General features: G+C 44.2%; 3 protein-coding genes across 8 annotated transcripts in view; 2 read left to right on the top strand and 1 right to left on the bottom strand.

Annotated features, from left to right (window-relative positions):
- LOC135521865 (C-Jun-amino-terminal kinase-interacting protein 4-like) overlaps positions 1 to 6831 on the top strand; it is a 29334-nt gene extending 22503 nt beyond the window's left edge. For all 4 annotated transcript variants that reach the window (XM_064947640.1, XM_064947638.1, XM_064947639.1 and 1 more), the window contains 6 exons: positions 3464 to 3612; positions 3706 to 3877; positions 4037 to 4150; positions 4256 to 4354; positions 5390 to 5494; positions 5566 to 6831. In XM_064947640.1, coding sequence (XP_064803712.1) covers positions 3464 to 3612; positions 3706 to 3877; positions 4037 to 4150; positions 4256 to 4354; positions 5390 to 5494; positions 5566 to 5675 — 749 coding nt within the window. In that variant the 3' untranslated portion in view covers positions 5676 to 6831. The remainder of the gene's footprint in view (positions 1 to 3463; positions 3613 to 3705; positions 3878 to 4036; positions 4151 to 4255; positions 4355 to 5389; positions 5495 to 5565) is intronic.
- A 32-nt stretch (positions 6832 to 6863) lies between these two features.
- On the bottom strand, positions 6864 to 10245 carry LOC135521878 (transmembrane protein 238-like). 2 transcript variants are annotated; one of them, XM_064947658.1, is made up of 2 exons: positions 10109 to 10245; positions 6864 to 8079 (listed from the first exon to the last, which is right to left on the bottom strand). In XM_064947658.1, the coding sequence occupies exon 2, from the start codon at positions 8067 to 8069 to the stop codon at positions 7743 to 7745; it is 327 nt and encodes a 108-aa protein (XP_064803730.1). In that variant the 5' UTR covers positions 8070 to 8079; positions 10109 to 10245; the 3' UTR covers positions 6864 to 7742. The 2 variants fall into 2 exon arrangements, with proteins under 2 accessions (XP_064803730.1, XP_064803731.1); XM_064947659.1 differs by lacking the exon at positions 10109 to 10245 and adding an exon at positions 10006 to 10096.
- Positions 10246 to 11574: 1329 nt separating this feature from the next.
- LOC135521872 (coiled-coil domain-containing protein 106-like) lies at positions 11575 to 22372 on the top strand. Of its 2 annotated transcripts, XM_064947651.1 has the most exons (9): positions 11575 to 11734; positions 12305 to 12384; positions 12508 to 12606; positions 12796 to 13026; positions 13862 to 13918; positions 14082 to 14324; positions 16577 to 16747; positions 19926 to 20229; positions 21155 to 22372. In XM_064947651.1, exons 2-9 carry the CDS (start codon positions 12315 to 12317, stop codon positions 21210 to 21212), a joined length of 1233 nt encoding a protein of 410 aa, XP_064803723.1. In that variant the 5' UTR covers positions 11575 to 11734; positions 12305 to 12314; the 3' UTR covers positions 21213 to 22372. The 2 variants fall into 2 exon arrangements, with proteins under 2 accessions (XP_064803723.1, XP_064803724.1); XM_064947652.1 differs by lacking the exon at positions 14082 to 14324.
- Positions 22373 to 22431: the final 59 nt, after the last annotated feature.

Genomic DNA, 22431 nt, shown 5'->3' with positions numbered 1-22431 from the left:
AGGATCAGGGTCGGGTTACTATCAGGTCAGGCTACTGTCAGGATCAGGTCAGGCTACTGTCAGGATCAGGGTCAGGTTACTGTCAGGATCAGGGTCAGGTTACTGTCAGGATCAGGGTCAGGTTACTGTCAGGATCAGGTCAGGTTACTGTCAGGATCAGGTCAGGTTACTGTCAGGATCAGGTTACTGTCAGGATCAGGTTACTGTCAGGATCAGGTCAGGTTACTGTCAGGATCAGGGTCAGGTTACTGTCAGGATCAGGGTCAGGTTACTGTCAGGATCAGGGTCAGGTTACTGTCAGGATCAGGGTCAGGTTACTGCCAGGATCAGGTCAGGTTACTATCAGGGTCAGGTTACTGTCAGGATCAGGTCAGGTTACTATCAGGGTCAGGTTACTGTCAGGATCAGGGTCAGGTTACTGTCAGGATCAGGTCAGGTTACTGTCAGGATCAGGTCAGGTTACTGTCAGGATCAGGTCAGGTTACTGTCAGGATCAGGTCAGGTTACTGTCAGGATCAGGATCAGGTTACTGTCAGGATCAGGATCAGGTTACTGTCAGGATCAGGGTCAGGTTACTGTCAGGATCAGGTCAGGTTACTGTCAGGATCAGGTCAGGTTACTGTCAGGATCAGGTCAGGTTACTGTTAGGATCAGGGTCAGGTTACTGTCAGGATCAGGTTACTGTCAGGATCAGGTTACTGTCAGGATCAGGTTACTGTCAGGATCAGGTCAGGTTACTGTCAGGATCAGGTTACTGTCAGGATCAGGTCAGGTTACTGTCAGGATCAGGTCAGGTTACTGTCAGGGTCGGGTTACTATCAGGTCAGGTTACTGTCAGGATCAGGGTCAGGTTACTGTCAGGGTCAGGTTACTATCAGGGTCAGGTTACTGTCAGGATCAGGGTCAGGTTACTGTCAGGATCGGGTCAGGTTACTGTCAGGATCGGGTCGGGTTACTGTCAGTATCGGGTCGGGTTACTGTCAGTATCGGGTCGGGTTACTGTCAGGGTCGGGTCGGGTTACTGTCAGGATCAGGGTCGGGTTACTGTCAGGATCAGGGTCGGGTTACTGTCAGGATCGGGTCGGGTTACTGTCAGGGTCGGGTTACTGTCAGGATCTGTTCGGGTTACTGTCAGGATCAGGGTCGGGTTACTGTCAGGGTCGGGTTACTGTCAGGATCAGGGTCGGGTTACTGTCAGGATCAGGTTCGGGTTACTATCAGGGTCAGGTTACTGTCAGGATCAGGTCGGGTTACTGTCAGGATCAGGGTCGGGTTACTATCAGGGTCAGGTTACTGTCAGGATCAGGGTCGGGTTACTATCAGGTCAGGTTACTGTCAGGATCAGGTCAGGCTACTGTCAGGATCAGGGTCAGGTTACTGTCAGGATCAGGGTCAGGTTACTGTCAGGATCAGGGTCAGGTTACTGTCAGGATCAGGTCAGGTTACTGTCAGGATCAGGGTCAGGTTACTGTCAGGATCAGGGTCAGGTTACTGTCAGGATCAGGGTCAGGTTACTGTCAGGATCAGGGTCAGGTTACTGTCAGGATCAGGTCAGGTTACTGTCAGGATCAGGTTACTGTCAGGATCAGGTCAGGTTACTGTCAGGATCAGGGTCAGGTTACTGTCAGGGTCGGGTTACTATCAGGTCAGGTTACTGTCAGGATCAGGTCAGGTTACTGTCAGGATCAGGTCAGGCTACTGTCAGGATCAGGGTCAGGTTACTGTCAGGATCAGGGTCAGGTTACTGTCAGGATCAGGTCAGGTTACTGTCAGGATCAGGATCAGGTTACTGTCAGGATCAGGTCAGGTTACTGTCAGGATCAGGTTACTATCAGGGTCAGGTTACTGTCAGGATCAGGTCAGGTTACTGTCAGGATCAGGTCAGGTTACTGTCAGGATCAGGGTCAGGATCAGGTCAGGTTACCGTCAGGATCAGGTTACTGTCAGGATCAGGTCAGGTTACCGTCAGGATCAGGTCAGGTTACCGTCAGGATCAGGTTACTGTCAGGATCAGGTCAGGTTACTGTCAGGATCAGGGTCAGGATCAGGTCAGGTTACCGTCAGGATCAGGTTACTGTCAGGATCAGGTCAGGTTACCGTCAGGATCAGGTCAGGTTACTGTCTAGGTCAGGTTACCGTCAGGATCAGGTCAGGTTACTGTCAGGATCAGGGTCAGGATCAGGTCAGGTTACCGTCAGGATCAGGTTACTGTCAGGATCAGGTCAGGTTACTGTCAGGATCAGGTCAGGTTACCGTCAGGATCAGGTCAGGTTACCGTCAGGATCAGGTTACTGTCAGGATCAGGTCAGGTTACTGTCAGGATCAGGGTCAGGATCAGGTCAGGTTACCGTCAGGATCAGGTTACTGTCAGGATCAGGTCAGGTTACTGTCAGGATCAGGTCAGGCTACCGTCAGGATCAGGTCAGGCTACCGTCAGGATCAGGTCAGGCTACCGTCAGGATCAGGTCAGGCTACCGTCAGGATCAGGTCAGGCTACCGTCAGGATCAGGTCAGGTTACCGTCAGGATCAGGTCAGGCTACCGTCAGGATCAGGTCAGGATCAGGTCAGGCTACCGTCAGGATCAGGTCAGGCTATGGTCAGGTTCCTGTCAGGATCAGATCAGGCTATGGTCAGGTTCCTGTCAGGATCAGGTTACTATCAGGGTCAGGTTCCTGTCAGGATCAGGTCAGGTTACCGTCAGGATCAGGTCAGGTTACCGTCAGGATCAGGTTACTGTCAGGATCAGGTCAGGTTACTGTCAGGATCAGGGTCAGGATCAGGTCAGGTTACCGTCAGGATCAGGTTACTGTCAGGATCAGGTCAGGTTACTGTCAGGATCAGGTCAGGCTACCGTCAGGATCAGGTCAGGCTACCGTCAGGATCAGGTCAGGCTACCGTCAGGATCAGGTCAGGCTACCGTCAGGATCAGGTCAGGCTACCGTCAGGATCAGGTCAGGTTACCGTCAGGATCAGGTCAGGCTACCGTCAGGATCAGGTCAGGATCAGGTCAGGCTACCGTCAGGATCAGGTCAGGCTATGGTCAGGTTCCTGTCAGGATCAGATCAGGCTATGGTCAGGTTCCTGTCAGGATCAGGTTACTATCAGGGTCAGGTTCCTGTCAGGATCAGGTCAGGCCACTGTCAGGATCATATCAGTGCATATGAAGGAAAGGAGGGTAGAAGTGGTACCATTTTAAGTTTGAGATACGATGGTTCTTGCTAGAAGCGATACAGTTTATGTCAGAATGGACTTTTTGTAACAGGTTAGGAGAACTTACGGGTTAAGAGAATTAGCATAGCCGATTAGGATAATTAGGTTAAGAAAAGGGTTAGTGTTAGCTAAAATGCAAAAAAATATATGTTTTGATGTCAATTTGACAAACTTCATACCATCTATCCAATACCAGATACAACCTGTGATTGTAAAAGACTAATGATGACTAATCATCACCATATTTGATAGGTGGATGGGATCTCCAATCACATGAGGTTTTGCCTCTGGGATCAACTCCACTGCAGCCCATTCGCTGTTGCCTAGCGAAGGGGGCGGGCTTATGGGTAGGATACTGGAATCGGGTTCATGTGGTCAATATCGAGAATAGAAAAGTGGAGGTAAGAGTTTGACGAACCTGAAAATATTGTGTGTGTGAATTCAGAATGGTTTGTACTTTGTATTATTTTGTCTATTTCCCACCTCTCTTTCAGCAAACTTTAACCATCTCGGAGCGCAGTGAGCAGCAGGTGCGTTTCCTGTGTGCGGCAGGAAGTGGTGTGTGGACGTCCTGTCGGCTCGACCCTACACTCAGGCTTTTCGATTGGTCCACTGGCCGGCCCCTGCAGGATGTGGATCTGACCCCTCTGGTCACCAAAACACTGGGTAGGAACAGGATTCTCAGTTCATGAATCTGTTAATGTTTATATTGCTGATGTGAGCATGTAATGGCCCACATATGAGTTAATGTATAACTTTGAATGAATTTTCTTCAATTTTGCTTGATAAGTTCCTGACTGTTTGGCTCTCTGTCTCCTCCTCCAGGCCCTGCCTTCTTGTCTCTCTCTCCGCTGCAGATCTCGTCCCTCACCTTCATCTCTGGCCGGCTGTGGGTGGGAACAGGAAGTGGCGCCATCTTCTCCATCCCTGTGTCTCTCAGTGAGTGCTGACCACTGAGACCCAGGGGTCAACAACAGAATGACCTGAGAGATAATGTCCTTACACTGGTCACATCTCAATTGTCTTCTTCTCTGCGTTCCATAGGTTCAGAGTCTGCCTCTATACCATACTGCTCTTTGGCGGCAGCACAACTGTGTTACCATGGACACCGCCAAGCTGTCAAGTTCATCATTGCTGCACCTGGTGACAATCTCTTATCGTTGTTCATTCATTCACTGTTGTGTAACAATGCAGTTATTCTACAGCGGGGCTATTCAACTGACGGCACATATCCGGCCCATTTATTAATTTACCCTGGCCCTTTGATCAATTCTAAACATTAATCAAAGATCTGCAAAAAAAAACAACTAAAAAAATCAGATGTTCACTGTCAAAATGACAAGCACTATGGTGGTTTTTTTTGTGGTTTCTAGCGCCTATGTGGCATGTTGATAATTTTTTCTTTATATGAATTTGTCTCTGGTGTTTGAACGGTTTAAGCTACAACATATTATGACCCCATTCCTGAAAGCTACGACGCTCAGGAACACTACACGCCTTCTGTTTCCCTCTCTGATGCTCACAGGAACTTGTTAGAAGGGAGTGGGACAAATGAATGCACCTAATGACTGTGGGAAATTAATTCAAAACTTCCGTCCCACAAACTGGAATTTGGCATCACCTGATTTTACATATCTTTGTGTTCTTTATTAAGATGCCTAGTTTTCAGATTTTAAAATAACCTAATTACATTTAAGAAGCTTTTAATAGTTAAAATAATGAGCAAGTATTGTGACTTCCTTTTCAATGATGAGCGTTTTTGGGCTGCACCTCGACTCACGTTGGTTGAGCGCCCTCCACTTCTTTCCTAATTACTTTTAGCAACATTTAATTTGAAGAAAAGTGCTTTATTGGTCATGTGCGTTGCTTTTTTTATACAGTTCCGCCGAACATTAATTGCATGTGGAAAATGTCCATCCCCCTTGCAATTAACCTTTTTACATCTGTCCCCAGTAGGAATATGGTTGAATAGCCCTGTTCTACAGTATTAAATGCTATGCAGTTATTGCATAGTTATTAAAAAGTATTATATTGTGATACTATGTAGTTATTACATAGTTATTAGACAGTATTATATTGTGCTACTATGCAGTTATTGCGTAGTTATTCGGTAGTATTATATTGTGATACTATGCAGTTATTACATGGTTATTAGTATTCTATATCTGTGTTCCCCAGGCTGTGTGACCAGCTTCTCTACAATAGGAGGCGGTGCTGTAACTCTCGTCTCTACCTCTCAACTCATTCTCAGTGGAGGAGAGGGCTACATCAACTTCCGTATCGGTGAGTTGAGGACATCACGTGATTGTCATTAGTGGTTGTCTGACTGACTGTCTCCCTCTTACCTTTTCCAGGGGACGACGCGAATGACGGCGCACCCGAAGCTGCTCCACTGCGATCAGACCGCAGTCACATGATCATCTGGCAGAGCCCCACCCCCTCCCTGCCCAGCTCCGCCCTTTGACCACACCCACATCCAGTCTAGAATGAGACAAGGAAGGATTAGTCAGAGATGTCATACAAGAGACCAGGAAGTACAAATAGGAGCCATGTTTTAATGGGCTTCATTCACTAGGAGTTCCATTTGGATTTTTGTTCTAGAATCTTGGGATTAAATTAAGACATCACAGCTTAATCCTTCTTGTCTCACTCTGTTATTCAGTTGCTACCCTCATCCCCTTGACTAAACCTTTCACCTGGTTAAGCCAGTGTCCTCTATGTGTGCCTTAATATGATTTGGCAATCGTTGCTGTGAGATTGTACAATGTTTTGTGTTTTTTTGTGAAACGTTTCCTCATTATGGTAATCATATATGGGCGGCAGGTAGCCTAGCTGCGTTGGGCCAGTAACCCAAAGATCGCTGGTTCGAAAACCCGAGCCGACTAGGTCAAAAATCGGTCTGTGCACATGATGAGCAAGGCACTTAACCCTAATTGCTCCTGTAAATCACTCTGGATAAGAGTGTCTGCTAAATGACTCATCACTGTAGCAAAGTATTTTACAGTAAGAGTCTTGACTTTAGGTCATCCGTTAGTCAGTATTTTACAGTAAGAGTCTCTGACTTTTGGTTGGTTAGTTAAGAGTGGTTAAGGTTTGTTTTTACCACAAAACATGCACACTCAGATTCATATCATCATTCCATGACGTTTGATCAAACTCGTTTACATTGACACTGAGATGTAGTGTTGAAGCTGCTAGGTTCCTAGTAACTATTGTTGCATAAGACCCTGGCCTTCAGTTCCCATGCTGGGTAAATCTACAGCGTAATTGCACTTTATTATCATCTCCGTGTGTGTGTGTGTGTGTGTGTCAAATATTTTGAAATTATTGGCTAATCCTCTTGGAAGATTCTAGAGAAATAAAGTGCTAGTATTTCTCCCAGAGAAATGATCTTATGTCTGCTCGTCATGACCTTGTGAAACACATTAGATTTTTTTGTTTTGTTCTAAGTTTTCATTTGCAGAGCGATAAGGGAGTGGAAGTCTCAAAAGATACTTCAAGTATTTTATGCCGTATTTGATAGTGTTTGTGTGTGACTCATGTCTGAAAATGTTCATCACAACTGGACTCTATGCAAGATAATCTATGACAAATAAACTTTTGTAAATACTTTCATAAAAGATGTTTTCAAGTCAATATAATGTAATACTTTACACCCCAAATCTTCACAAATGCCCTATGGTAGGTTCTTTTATAGTTTTAATACAATTGTATAATTTAATACAAAAACCCTATTACGATTCAAAGAACCACAACACATTAATTATTATGAATATAAAGACCAATTCTGTACAGATTCAAGCCGAAACAAACCAACCAAGTGAACTATGAATAACCTCCATGCTTGATCGTTTAAAATCCTATTCAGACAGTGTACAATTCTGTTATCTACCGGAGGTGTTTCAGCAAAGGTCAAGTCACAATAAAATGCAATGACCAACAGTTTTTTTCATCTTGTAATTGACACTAGTGAACTAGCAGTATGTAAGTCTCTTCCACTGGAGGCGGTGGAACTTGGGTTAAAGAATGAGGGAGTTCTATAAAAAAATATCTTAAAAGCGGAATCTTATTCCTGTCCCGGGTGAAATGGGTTGGCGTTGATTACATTCGTTTTGGAACCGGGCATCCTCCCCGTCAGCTCCAAAAAAAAAGGTGACAGGTTAATCGTGTGGGTAGTAATGAATAGGATTCTGCGTTTACACATACCAAAAATAATTTTTATAAAAAGCAATCATTATCTGCCTTCCTATTGAAAACTAGTTTGAAAATGTGAACATATGCTGCCTTGATGATAACATGACCGAGCGGCGCAGATTACTGTTTGGTTTGAGAAGGGTGCTCCTCCCAACCCCGCTTTTGCCTGTTCACATCACGGACCATAGCCTGGTTCATTTAATAGCACTCCCTCAATGCCAACAATACTGCTCCCAGACCCCCAGGCAGTTTCACTGTCAGGGGCCAATAGTCTAATGGAGACACTGAGGATCCTCCCCTACAACCACGCCCTTCTCCTACGCCTGACCATGAAGCATCATGAGGGGCTGCTGTGGCTCCTGGGGAGTCGTATCCTGCGGCTGAGGGAGCGGGCCAGCCGGTCCATGGCACCCATGGTTCCCCCTAGCTCCTTCCTGGAGGTCAGGCCCTCAAGGTTCCCGCTGTACCACATGACCCATCCTCCCAGGGACATGAGCATCAGTAGAGCCCCAGAGTACACCAACAGGTCCCCAAAGTCCTGTCCCTTAATCTCTAATGGGGCGAAAACCCCCACCAGAAGAGCAGAGACACCTAGCAGGTCCATCAATATGGCAAACACCAGGGCCAGCTTACAGTGGGACAGACCATCATAGTGCTGCGCCATGGTCACTCACCTGGGGGACAGAGAGGAGGTGAGGTGTGTGGCACATTGACAGACATAAATCTTGTACATTGACATTGCTCAGAGTAGAATCACAATAGTCACCTCTAGCAATGATATGGGGTTCACTCTAGGGTTCACTCTAGGCCTATGACACCATGGTGGGTATGTTCTGTAGCTATTAAAGTACAGCTATGTATGAAATTATGTAACCATTGTTCATATAACTACAGTATGTTATTTAAATATTTACTGTGTCTGTATTTAGACCTACACTTTAAAAGCATTTTTTAAATAAAATGTCAATATATACAGTGCCTTTTTTTGTGAAGAATCAACAACAAGTGGGACACAATCATGAAGTGGAATGACATTTATTGGATATTTCAAACTTTTTTAACAAATCAAAAACTGAAAAATTGGGCGTGCAAAATTATTCAGCCCCCTTAAGTTAATACTTTGTAGCGCCACCTTTTGCTGCGATTACAGCTGTAAGTCGCTTGGGGTATGTCTCTATCAGTTTTCCACATCGAGAGACTGAAATTTTTTCCCATTCCTCCTTGCAAAACAGCTCGAGCTCAATGAGGTTGAATGGAGAGCATTTGTGAACAGCAGTTTTCAGTTCTTTCCACAGATTCTCGATTGGATTCAGGTCTGGACTTTGACTTGGCCATTCTAACACCTGGATATGTTTATTTTTGAACCATTCCATTGTAGATTTTGCTTTATGTTTTGGATCATTGTCTTGTTGGAAGACAAATCTCCGTCCCAGTCTCAGGTCTTTTGCAGACTCCATCAGGTTTTCTTCCAGAATGGTCCTGTATTTGGCTCCATCCATCTTCCCCTCAATTTCTCCATCCATCTTCCCTGTCCCTGCTGACGAAAAGCAGGCCCAAACCATGATGCTGCCACCACCATGTTTGACAGTGGGGATTGTGTGTTCAGGGTGATGAGCTGTGTTGCTTTTACGCCAAACATAACGTTTTGCATTGTTGCCAAAAAGTTCAATTTTGGTTTCATCTGTCCAGAGCACCTTCTTCCACATGTTTGGTGTGTCTCCCAGGTGGCTTGTGGCAAACTTTAAACAACACTTTTTCTGGATATCTTTAAGAAATGGCTTTCTTCTTGCCACTCTTCCATAAAGGCCAGATTTGTGCAATATACGACTGATTGTTGTCCTATGGACAGAGTCTCCCACCTCAGCTGTAGATCTCTGCAGTTCATCCAGAGTGATCATGGGCCTCTTGGCTGCATCTCTGATCAGTCTTCTCCTTGTATGAGCTGAAAGTTTAGAGGGACGGCCAGGTCTTGGTACATTTGCAGTGGTCTGATACTCCTTCCATTTCAATATTATCGCTTGCACAGTGCTCCTTGGGATGTTTAAAGCTTGGGAAATCTTTTTGTATCCAAATCCGGCATTAAACTTCTTCACAACAGAATCTTGGACCTGCCTGGTGTGTTCCTTGTTCTTCATGATGCTCTCTGCGCTTTTAACGGACCTCTGAGACTATCACAGTGCAGGTGCATTTATACGGAGACTTGATTACACACAGGTGGATTGTATTTATCATCATTAGTCATTTAGGTCAACATTGGATCATTCAGAGATCCTCACTGAACTTCTGGAGAGAGTTTGCTGCACTGAAAGTAAAGGGGCTGAATAATTTTGCACACCCAAGTTTTCAGTTTTTGATTTGTTAAAAAAGTTTGAAATATCCAATAAATGCCGTTCCACTTCATGATTGTGTCCCACTTGTTGTTGATTCTTCACAAAAAAATACAGTTTTATATCTTTATGTTTGAAGCCTGAAATGTGGCAAAAGGTCGCAAAGTTCAAGGGGGGCGAATACTTTCGCAAGGCACTGTATTTATATAACATTGTAGGTTCCTACAATACTTTTCAATGTATCTTTATTCATAGGAAAAACAGGTGCCACACCTGAGCGCTACGATACTCCCAGCACAACCAAGTCACTTTTGTGTTTCGATGCCTGTTAAAAAACGGATTTAAACACAGAAAAACATAACAGATTAATACTCACCTCATCACAAGTGCAAATGCGTTTGGATTAGTATCTTTTCAATATTTATCTCTTAAAAATGTAAGTAGAACCCACTCAAACTGTATCGTTCCGGTTCTTCACTGGCAGGTAAAAACAGTGACTCATGAGTGAATAATGTTACCTGACACCTCTCCACTCCCCCCTCACCTGAGCTTTTCTGCACTGACGAATATCATTGGTCCGGTGTCCTTTTGGTCAGAGCAGCACTAAACGAAAGCAAGAAAAACATGTCAAACAATATTTTACTTTTCAATTCCTTTCACCCTGACATTTATTTTGGAATATGATTTCTAATGTATATGCTAAATAACAATATAAATGCCACATGCACAAATGTCCACTAGCAGTTCTGCCCCTGTGAAAACAATTTTGGACCCCCTTGTGGCCCCCCTAAATGTGGAGTATGAAATAATTTTTACATAACTAATTTTTGCAATCCTTCTTTTTCTACATCCGTTATTAGACAACATGGCAACGCGGAACACTAATTCAACCCACACATTTTCTAGAGGGACGGCTTTAGGTGGAACATTGAATGATTATGAACATGGTCTCTTGCCTGCTAATGCCTACAATGCAGTGAAGAAAACGATATGACAACAATGACGTCTAATGTAACTGGCCCCTCTAACAGTACAACTGGCCCCAGCTTGGCCCCCCCAGTTGAAATGGTCTAGAATCGCCACTGCAAATGTCAACGATTTTACTGAGTTACAGTTCATATAAGGAAATCAGTCAATTTAAATAATTGAATTAGGCCCTAATCATCTGAGACCAGCCAATCAGAATGAGTTTTCAGACACATCAGCTGTCCGGGTGGTTAGTCTCACATGATCCTACAGGTGAAGAACCCATATGTGGAGTTCCTGGGCTGGCGTGATTGTGAGGAAAATTGGACATACTGCCAAATTCTCTAAATACGAAGTTGGAGACGGCTTATGGTAGAGAAATGACAATTAAATTCTCTGGCTCCAGCTCTGGTGGACATTCCTGAAACATCTGTTGCATTGTGTTAAGTGACAAAACTTCACATTTTAGATGTGGCCTGTGCCTATGTAATGATCATGCTGTTTAATCCGTTTCTTGATATGCCACACCTGTCAGATGGATGGATTATTTTGGCAAAGGAGAAATGCTCACTAACAGGGATATAAACAAATTTGTCCACAAAATTTGAGAGAAATAAGATTTTTGTGTTTATGGAACATTTCTGGGATATTTTATTTCAGCTCATGAAATATGGGAGCAACACTTTACATGTTAGATTTTGTTCAGTATGTAATTTAACGTGTTCTTATTTAATAGTGACCAATTAATACAATACACAAGAGCTTTCCATTGATACTGATATGTATTTACAGTTCGAAATCTGGGTTGACACCGACAACTGGGACGGGATCCTGACTGTACAGCAGGGTCTTTTCGTTACAAACTACATTTCAGTAAATGATAGACTCTCCCTTAGGTAACCGGAAACGACGGCGAAGGACGTAAACAAGACTTGTAAAATTAACGCTAAATTATTATTGTTATAGCTAGGTACGAAAGTGGACAGAATGAACGGGATTTACATATGAAATACATTGTTATAACGACGGAATAACGGTTCGTATATCATTGATTTGTGGAGAACTCCACCAGAAAATAGTTTGTGCGTAAAAGAAGCTGCTAGCTTGCTACTTACTAGTAAAATAGCTAGCTGCTGATTATCTAACTAGCCTGTGTAAGATTAGCAGAGTCCTTATGGCAATTTGATGTGTAGCTAGCTAACGTGTCCATTTTTTAAAATTATAACGCTACATCTTGCAAACTAGCATGTCAGCGACGAACATCGTGTATAATGTGCTAACATAACTTGCTAGTACGCTCGCAAGTGTAACGTTATAGACAAAGGGGAATAAAGCGATCTGTGCGAAATAAGTAGGTAACTTATTCTGCATCTCTGCTGAGAATTGCCATACAGTAACTACTAGTAATTACATTTCTAGTGGCATAATTGCATCCACAAATGCTTAGTTAGCAAGCTAAAAGCAACACTTCGAAGTTATTACAAAACTGACTGCATACTGTTACATTTGCAACGAAACATCGTCAATGGGAGTTGTTATCCATCATTGGATGTTGTGTGCCAAATGTAATACATTAATAAACCTGTATTGTTTCTGTACAATGAAGGGTGCACGAGATGCAGGAGGGAAATATTAATGACGTTTTGCCTACCTCCAAGAACCACACAGGCTCCCACCCCATGCAGAGTAAGATTACTAAACCTTCTAAAACCTGCATCATTGATATAGCTGTGTATGTACCTCTTCAAGACAAAGTGATAACAGTTATTTTGCCATAATAATGCCTACTGTATATTTCTCCCTTTGTAGCTCCGAAGAACGAGGATGCCTATGAAATCTCCATTCCCTTTGAGGAGAACAACTTTGAGCAGCAAGGCTTCTTCAATCAGAATGAGCAGAGTTTTGAAGGTTCATATCAAAGCTTGTATTTCCTACTAGATCAGAACCCATACCATAAATGAATGTAGTTGAATGACCATCTGGAAGGACAGTCCAGTGAGTCCACTCACCGAGTTTCTCCGGTGTGAATCAGTTAGTGATTAAGATGAATCCTAATATTTATTCCCAGACCCTTAACTTCCTGTGTGTGTTTCTCAGAGTCGCCCCCTCCCTCGGGTGCCCCCCCACCAGGCAGCTCGTACCTGCTGATAACCAACTTGCGGACGCAGCTGCAGATCTCCCTGGAGAAGAACTCGTGGCTGCACAAACGCATAGAGGACCTGGAGGAGGAGAGGGACTTCCTGCGTTGCCAGCTGGACCGCTTCATCTTCTCTACCAAGACCCAGGGCCATCAGAACCAGGGCCCCAGCGAGAGCCAGTACAGCAACGGTGAGAGAGGGGCATGGAGAGGTTTTGGGAAGGAGGATGGACACAACCATGATGTAGAAAGATGTATTGTGATTAGAGAAGTTCTACCATGCTAACCACACCACTCACATTGTGTGCACGAGTGTTGCTCAATAAATGTACACGTTATTCAATAATTTCATCCCAACTGCTTGTGCGCCTCAACCAGCGCCTGCGTAGACAGGCGCTAAAATAGAACTTGATTCTATTTTAGACACTTGATGTGCTGCAAGACCCACCTCTCCCATCTCCTCATTGGTTTTTAGGAGCATATACCCATGTGGGTGATTAAAAGATGGAGGTCCACACTCCAATCTATTTGGTAGTGGTAATGTACCTTAAATATGGTTGCCAACCACCATATAAAACTCCACAGAATAAGAAAAATGAACAAGGCAAAAAACTAACTAGGTTTCCCCTTTTATCTGTGGATTAATTGTCGGAGTAGAGAACACACGATTTTGTATGACTCTACATAGATAAAAATTCGAAAAAGATCCTTAAAAAAAGGACCATATGCATTTCAGGTAAAATAACAACCCAATGTTTATTTTCCAGGACAAATTAGCTAGCAACGGGAAGCTAGCTAAATGTCCATGAAAGTTTCATGTGTGTTTCGACCTGTCCCCAAATTAATATAGTTTGTCCACAGTTGGTTTGATATTTTAACCTGTATGTCATGAACGTGTCTGGTGGGGATAGACAAAATCAGCAGGTAGACGCACGCACGCGTGGAGCCGGTTTGTCAGCATGTACGACAACATACTTTTTACAGGCATAGATTTATTCACTGGAACCGTTATTTTTCCTCCTGCAGGCTATGACTCTAGACGTTTTGAATGGAAGCCGAGGAGAGAGGTAGAGCGCCCAGTTGGTAAGGACTGCTTTATGACCTCACTAGTCCCTTGTTGTACATGATACATGTATCTAGATCCAGAGCATATTCTATACATTCTCATCACCTCTCACCACTACTGGCCTCAGTTCACTGATCACCCTCATTGATCTTCTCCTTTTCCGTTCGTTAACCCTTTCAGAGCAGAAGTCCGAGCCACAGCGTTTCACATCTCGTCAGATATTCCAGCGAAGACCCTCCCCCACTGCCATGGCCCCACCCAAAAACCACACTTCCAGCACGATAGCCAATCAGATGGCCGCAATGAGCTCCATGTTCAGCTCCGGGGCCTCCCAGACCCTCTTGCAGGGGCACAGCAGTGGCAGTAGCAGTGCTAACAGAGCCACCATGAGTGACATGAATGCACACGGGAGCATAGGGCCAGGTAAGGGGATCCAAACAAAAGGTTGATATGGGAACAGGACTCTTGCACGTGCCAAGGGATTCCGGCAGGAATGGTAGAGGCCTCCCGAGTAGTGCAGTGGTCTAAGGCCCTGCATCGCAGTGCTAGCTGTGCCACTAGAGATTCTGGGTTCGAGTCCAGGCTCTGTCGCAGCCGGCCGCGTGCGCCGAACCATGGGTCTCCCGATCAATTGGTCCAGTGTTGTCCGGGTTAGAGGAGGGTTTGGCCGGCAGGGATGTCCTTGTCCCATCACTCCTGTGGTGGGCCGGGCGCATTACACGCTGACACAGTCGCCAGGTGTATGGTGTTTCATCCGACACATGCAGCTGGCCCAGTGCAGCTGGCTTCTGGGTTAAGTGGGTGTTGTGCCAAGAATCATTGCTGCTTGGTTGGGTTGTGTTTTGGTGAATGCACAGCTCTTGGCCTTTGCCTCTCCCGAATCCGTACGGGAGTTGCAGCGATGAGACAAGACTGTAACTACCAATTGCATACCACAAAATTTTTGGGAAAAAGGAGTAATAAAAAGGAATTGGAGGGAAGTTCTAGGGTCGAGTTCAGGACAGGACTGGACAGGATCGACAGTCCACAGGAACGGTCGCAGTACAGGAATAGTTATACAAATATTTTTGGGGGGAGGGTTAGGCTCACTCTAGTCTAATCACTCTCGCTCCTTGCTCCAGTTTTAGCCAGTCCCTACTTTACCTAAGATGCCAACGTACATCAGTGAATGATGAAGCATTCAAGAGAGGAATTGCAATATATTGTTGCAGCCAAGGACCCATCACTAACATTAGAGCCATTAAAAGGAATGAGCTATGTTTTAGCTAAATGTGATGGAGTTGTCTTTGACAACGAAAGAACCGAGTACACAGAACCAACCGGAGAGCGGGACAAGCGGCATGAAGCGGCATAGCTGCTCCACCAACAACGTTTACTGGCCAATTGTTTGCACATAAACCTGTGCCATCTGAAGTAACGAATAGGATGGCCATAGGGTGGCAGATATGGCCTCCGACCATTTAATCTGGTTGAGGGCCAAAATCGGGTAATGGGCTTGCTATCAGCTGTGTGTGAACTGCAGGCAACTGTCTAGTGAGCGCTGAGCAGCAGCCAAACAAACCAGTTGCTATGGCTACCATATATACAGTCATTGATGATGGCTACTCACAAGCAGAGTGGGGGACAGAGATGAGCAGCTAATGGAGGAAGTTATTTCTCATTTCTGTGTAAAAATGTGGGATTTTTATCTGGATAGGACAGGAAAGTTCCCGGGGTTCTAGAACTATTTTGGGATCAGGACCAGTGATGTACAGTACTTAAGGAAAAATACTTATTTTTTGGGGGTATTTATACTTACCTGTACTATATATATTTGACAACTTTTACTTTACTACATTCCTAAAGAAAATAATGTACTTTTTACTTCATTCATTTTCCCCGACACTCAAAAGTACTCGTTACATTTTGAATGCTTAGCAGGACAGAAAATGCTGCTCATCCCTACTGCCTCTGATATTGTGGACTCACTAAACACAAATTATTTGTTTGTACATTTTGTTTGAGTGTTAGAGTGTGCCCCTGGTTGTCCTTAAAATAAATAACAAAACAAGACAATTGTGCCTGCTGGTTTGCTTAATATAAGGAATTTGAAATTATTCATACTTTTACTTTTGATACTTACGTATATTTGAGCAATTCCATTTACTTTTGATACTTAAGTATATTTAAAACCAAATACTTTTACTTTTACTCAAGTAGTATTTTACTGGGTGACTTTCACTTTTATTTGAGTCATTTTCTAATAAGGTATCTTTACTTTTACACAAGTATGACAATCGGTACTTTTCCTACCACTAATCAGGACAGTACAGGGGGAAAATGGACAGTACCAGATGGGACAGGAATAAATGTTCACTTACATGACAATCTCTAATCCAAACGATGAGCACCTCTTGTCTATCAGCTCTAGTCTATCACCTCTAGTCTAGCACCACTAGTCTAGCACCTCTAGTTTAGCACCTCTAGTCTAGCACCTCTAGTCCATCACCTCTAGTCCATCACCTCTAGTCCATCACCTCTAGTCTAGCACCACTAGTCTAGCACCTCTAGTTTAGCACCTCTAGTCTAGCACCTCTAGTCCATCACCTCTAGTCCATCACCTCTAGTCTAGCGCCTCTAGTCTAGCACCTCTAGTCTAAAGTTGTTTTTTATCATGGTCTTGTTTGTCTGTTCAGATTCCCTGTCCCTCCTGGGGGAGGCCGAGGAGTTCCTGGAGCAGGATGGCTACATGAACGAGGAGGAAATGATTTCAGGAGAGGACGTGATGTCCGAGGGCATGAGCAGCGGTGGGCACCCAGGGATGAAGAGGAGGCGGGTCTTCCGAATCACCAGGGAGAGGCAGAGAGGTGAGGGACAATGGCAGCCATGTTACTCATTTCATGTTCCACCAAAAATTCAGAAATTTTTATTCCCAACTACAACATTTTCCGTCAAGATAGAACTGCCAAAGGGGGAGGAGTTGCAATCTACTGCAGAGTTCTGTCATACTTTCCAGTTCTATGCCCAAACAGTTTGAGCTTCTAATTTTAAAAATGAATCTCTCCAGAAATAAGTCTCTTACTGTTATAGACCCCACTCAGCTCCCAGCTGTGCCCTGGACACCATATGTGAATTGAATGCCCCCCGTCCCAATCTATCTTCATAGTTTGTTCTGCTTGGTGACCTAAAATGGGATATGCTTAACACCCCTGCCGTCCCACAATCTAAGATAGATGCCCTCAATCTCACACAAGGGAACCACAAGTTACCGTAAATCCGTACCTAAATCCGTAAACATGGGCTCCCTCATAGATATTATCCTGACCAACTTGCCCTCCAAATACACCTCTGCTGTTTTCAATCAGGATCTCAGCGATCACTGCCTCATTGCCTGCATCAGTTATGTGTCCAAAGTCAAACGACCACCCCTCATCACTGTCACAGGCTACCTAAAACACTTCAGGCCTTTCTAATCGACCTGGCCCGGGTATCCTGGAAGGATATTGACCTCATCCCATCAGTAGAGGATGCCTGGCTGTTCTTTAAAAGTAACTTCCTCACCATCTTAAATAAGCACGGCCCTTTCAAAAAACAAAACAAAGAACAGATATAGCCCTTGGTTCACTCCAGACCTGACTGCCCTCGACCAGCACAAAAACATCCTGTGGCGTATTGCACTAGCGTAGAATAGTCCCCGCGATATGCAACTTTTCAGGGAAGTCAGGAACCAATACACGCAGTCAGTTAGGAAAGCAAAGGCTAGCTTTTCCAAACAGAAATTTGCATCCTGCAGCTCTAACTTCAAAATGTTCTGGGACACTATAAAGTCAATGGAGAATAAGAGCACCTCCTCCCAGCTGCCCACTGCACTGAGGCTAGGAAACACTGTTGCCACCTATAAATCCACGATAATCGAGAATTTCAATAAGCATTTCTCTACGGCTGGCCATGCTACCCCAACCCCGGCCATCAGCTCCACACCCCCCGCAGCTACTTGCCCAAGCCTCCCAGCTTCTCCTTCACCCAAATCCAGATAACAGATGTTCTGAAAGAGCTGCAAAACCTGGACCCGTACAAGTCAGCCGGGCTAGACAAGCTGGTCCCACTCTTTGTAAAATGATCTGCCGCCATTGTTGCAACCCCTATTACTAGTCTGCTCAACCTTTCTTTCATATTGTCCGAGATTCCTAATGATTGGAAAGCTGCCGCGGTCATCCCCCTCTTCAATGGGGGTGACACTCTTGATTCAAAATGTTACAGACCTATATCCATTCTGCCCTGCCTTTCCAAAGTCTTCAAAGCCATGTTAACAAACAGATCACTGACCATTTCGAATCCCACCGTGCCTTTTCCGCTATGCAATCCGGTTTCCGAGCTGGTCAGGGGTGCACCTCAGCCACGCTCAAGGTACTAAACGATATCACAACCGCCATCGATAAAAGACAGTACTGTGCAGCTGTCTTCATCGACCTAGCCAAGGCTTTCGACTTTGTCAATCACCATATTCTTATCGGTAGACTCAACAGCCTTGGGTTCTCAAATTACTACCTCACCTACTTCTCTGATTGAGTTCAGTGTGTCAAATCAGAGGGCCTGGTGTCCAGACCTCTGGCAGTCTTTATGGAGGTACCACAGGGTTCAATTCTCGGGCCGACCCTTTTCTCTGTGTATCTCAATGATGTCGCTCTTGCTGTGGGTGATTCCTTGATCCACCTCTACGCAGACGACACCATTCTGTATACATCTGGCCCTTCTTTGGACACTGTGTTAACAAACCTCCAAACGAGGTCAATGCCACACAACACTCCTTCAGTGGCTTCCAACTGCTCTTAAACGCTAGTAAAACTAAATGCATGCTCTTCAACCAATTGCTGCCCGCACCCGCCCACCCGCCCGACGAGCATCACTACTCTGGACGGTTCTGACTTGTGAATATGTGAAGAATATGTGGACAACTACACATACCTAGGTGTCTGGCTAGACTGTAAACTCTCCTCCCAGACTCATATTAAGCATCTCCAATCCAAAATTAAATCTAGAATCGGCTTCCTATTTCGCAAATAAAGCCTCCTTCACTCACGTTGCCAAACATACTCTCGTAAAACTGACTATCCTACCGATCCTCGACTTCAGCGATGTAATTTACAAAATAGCCTCCAACACTCTACTCAGCAAACTGGATGCAGTCTATAACAGTGCCATCCGTTTTGTCACCAAAGCCCCATATACCACCCACCACTGCGACCTGTATGCTCTCGTCGGCTGGCCCTTGCTACATATTCGTCGCCAGAGTTACTGGCTCCATGTCATCTATAAGTCTTTTCTAGGTAAAGCTCCGCCTTATCTCTGCTCACTGGTCACCATAACAACACTCACCCGTAGTACGCGCTCCACCAGGTATATCTCACTTGTCATCCACAAAGCCAACACCTCCATAGCCGCCTTTCCTTCCAGTTCTCTGCTGCCAATGACTAGAACGATATGCAAAAATCGCTGAAGTTGGAGACTTATATCTCCCTCACTAACTTTAAGCATCAACTATCTGAGCAGCTCACCGATCGCTGCAGCTGTACACAGCCCATCTGTAAATAGCCCATCCAACTATCTACCTCATCCCCATATTGTTTTTATTTATTTATTTTTGCTCTTTTGCACACTAGCATTTCTACGTGCACATCATCAGCTGCACATCTATCACTCCAGTGTTAATTTGCTAAATTGTAATTACTTCACTACTATGGCCTATTTATTGCCTTACCTCCTTACTCCATTTGCACACACTGTATATACATTTTTGTATTGTTATTGACTGTATGTTTGTTTATCCCATGTGTAACTCTGTGTTGTTGTTTTTTTGTCGCACTGCTTTGCTTTATCTAGTAATAGGGGTTGCAGTTGTAAATGAGAACTTGTTCTCAACTGGCCTACCTGGTTAAATAAAGGTGAAACAAAAAAATAAATAAGAAAATTCTTTAGAAATGCATCTTTCCTTCCTTGAAGTAGGCCTAATCAATCCCCACCTCTCTCCATCTCCTCCCCCTCTAGTCAAAGACGCTGCAGGGGTTCTGTTTCGCTACAAGAAGATCCTGCTGACCTACCAGCGGCTGAAGAACATGTCTAAGGCCTTCCAGATCCACGGCGTAGACCGCAACACGGTGGCCTCCACCACGCCCATCGCTGAGATGCTGCTGGTGGCCCCGGAAAAGGTGGCGGAGGTGGGCGAGTTTGACCCGTCCAAGGAGAAGCTGCTGGATTACGCACGGCGCTGCTACGTTGCCCTGGACGAGGAGACGCTAAGCAGGGTGCAGGCCCTGAAGAAGAACAACCTGCTACTACCCATCTCCTACAGGTTCAGACACTGATGGGGGAGGGACGCTGGGGCCAAGGGGATGAGGGGAATCTGGGGGATGAGGGGAATCTGGGGGCCAAGGGGATGAGGGGAATCTGGGGGCCAAGGGGATGAAGGGATTCTGGGGGCCAAAGGGGATGAGGGGAATCTGGGGGCCAAGGGGATGGGGGAATCTGGGGGGAGGAGGGCTTCATTTTGTTGTGAAGAAGAGCAGGGTGGGACTTTTGGAGAAGGTCGTCACTCAACCATCTCCCTAAGATTCAGACATTTATGGAAAGTTAAGATTTGTGTATGGGTGCCCTGGATATGTAGGGGAGGTTGTTGCTTATCCCGTACAGAGTTTGTTTTATATTCTTAACTATTTGTTCAGAATCCTTTTGAAGTAGAGGTCATGAACTATGGCATTCCTTATTTCTGACCAGAGTACTATTGAACTTTGTAGTACTGTATATCAGTGCAATTTTGACACGTAGGGCCCCATTTTGCCATTGCCAAAAAGTGGTGCTATTGTCTGAAGAGGCTGTGCTTCTCCCAATTACTTACAGTAGCAGCATGAAGGTATAGTGATCAAATCATAGATTTGTAGCATTCCAAACTGGCTCTTTATTTTCATCATACTTGAAATAAGTGCCATGCTAACTATTTGAGGTAATACAGACTTTTTTGACGATCATCTATTTTGAGCTGTCTGCAGTTCACCTTTTAGTGTCTTCATGTAAAAGTGGTGTCATATTCTGCACACTCACAAAAGCAATGTCAATACTATATATCTTTATTTACAGATAAATGTTTGTTGTTTGGATAACATCCTTTTCCTAGCACTTCAAAAACAAGTGTATTATTTGTGCTCTTAAATGATGACCTTATTTAGATATTTAAAAAAGCCCACACCCAGTGATTTTGGATCTGTCTCTCATTTCTCCAGGTTGAAAGGAGGAGAGGATTCTCTTAAAGAGAAGGAAACTCACGCGACCACAAACTGAACAAAGCAAAGAGTAGTTGCACACTCTATTGCTCAGATTCAATCCTTTAGTAGAATCATTCCAGTGTTCTGTCAGAAAGCTTCCAGGTTCTGAAACAAAGGAAGTTAGCTAGCTGACTGACCACTGGTGTTGTGTCTGCACCAGAACAACAGAATAAGCAGATATTCTTTGCTTTGGAAGGAGGATGAGGCCAGTTTTGGGGACAATTGTACTGTGATGCTAATCTGTTGTACCACAAATACATCACTTTTTTTATTGCACCAGAATATATTCTGTCAATGTAAAGTGCCACTGTAGCATACAGTTATGAGATGTGTCATTTGACTGAAGTGTGGTGTAGTATAACATCACGTACCCTTTGTACTGTGCTACGAAGATTAGTTTTTTACTATAATAGTAGTACGATTTACGGTGCTATTTCACCATCAGTTGAGATTTTTTTTCAGTCCTCTACTGCAATACTTTGTTTGCTTGAGAATAATTTATTGCAATTAGATTGCATACTATTACGTTTCTCTTTTTTGTGTTCCAGTAAGCTCAGTGATTTCCACAAAAGGGACAAAATACAAATGTTGATTTTTATTTGAACATATCAATCACCAGTTCCCCATTACAATTGCATGTGAAATTAACTCTTGTTGGTCAGTTGTTTAGACAGAGCTGTTGTTGAACTTAATAATGATGTTTAAAAAAATAGCAGTAGTATTGGCGATGGTGTAATATAGTGGTATATTGTGTGTTTATTATACTGGTACAAGGAATTGCTGAGACCCCAGGTTGTCTGAGTGTGTGAAAGGGTACCTCTCAGTTTAAACTTCATGTCTTACTTATTCACAACACAAACTCACCCACTGACCGATGTCAGTGTAAACAACTGCTGAAATCATGTTATGTTACAACACCTTTTATACGGGTCAGAGATGTCATTTTGACTTTAATAAGGAACCAATAATTTACTGAACGGTGCAGTACAACCTGTATCATTTAAGATACCGGTCTCTGTGTGTGCAGCATTTCAAAAATGTTTAATATTGTATTTCTCTTCAATGATCACGAGGAGTAGCCTATATTCAAAAACTGAACATGTTTGGTTGATTATACAAATTGTATGGACTGTAAAATCAGAAATGCCATTAAAGCATTTGATTTCTTTAAAAAAATCATGATTTGACGTCTGATTCTCTATGAGTGTGTAGATAGGGAGATGCTAGGAAAAACA

This window comes from Oncorhynchus masou, chromosome 30 (genome assembly GCF_036934945.1).
Source record: "Oncorhynchus masou masou isolate Uvic2021 chromosome 30, UVic_Omas_1.1, whole genome shotgun sequence".
Classification (NCBI taxonomy): Eukaryota; Metazoa; Chordata; class Actinopteri; order Salmoniformes; family Salmonidae; genus Oncorhynchus; species Oncorhynchus masou.
The sequence above is the reverse complement of the archived record's forward strand: the minus strand, read 5'-3'. Positions and strand labels throughout refer to the sequence as shown.

Excerpts from the sequence above, each read along its gene's own strand:
- LOC135521872 (XM_064947651.1), top strand. The coding sequence starts at position 12,315 with ATGCAGGAGGGAAATATTAATGACGTTTTGCCTACCTCCAAGAACCAC. Across the intron at positions 13,919-14,081 it reads AGAGGTAGAGCGCCCAGTTG|AGCAGAAGTCCGAGCCACAG; the intron begins GTAAGGACTGCT and ends TAACCCTTTCAG. Across the intron at positions 14,325-16,576 it reads ACACGGGAGCATAGGGCCAG|ATTCCCTGTCCCTCCTGGGG; the intron begins GTAAGGGGATCC and ends TTGTCTGTTCAG.
- LOC135521878 (XM_064947658.1), bottom strand. The coding sequence starts at position 8,069 with ATGGCGCAGCACTATGATGGTCTGTCCCACTGTAAGCTGGCCCTGGTG.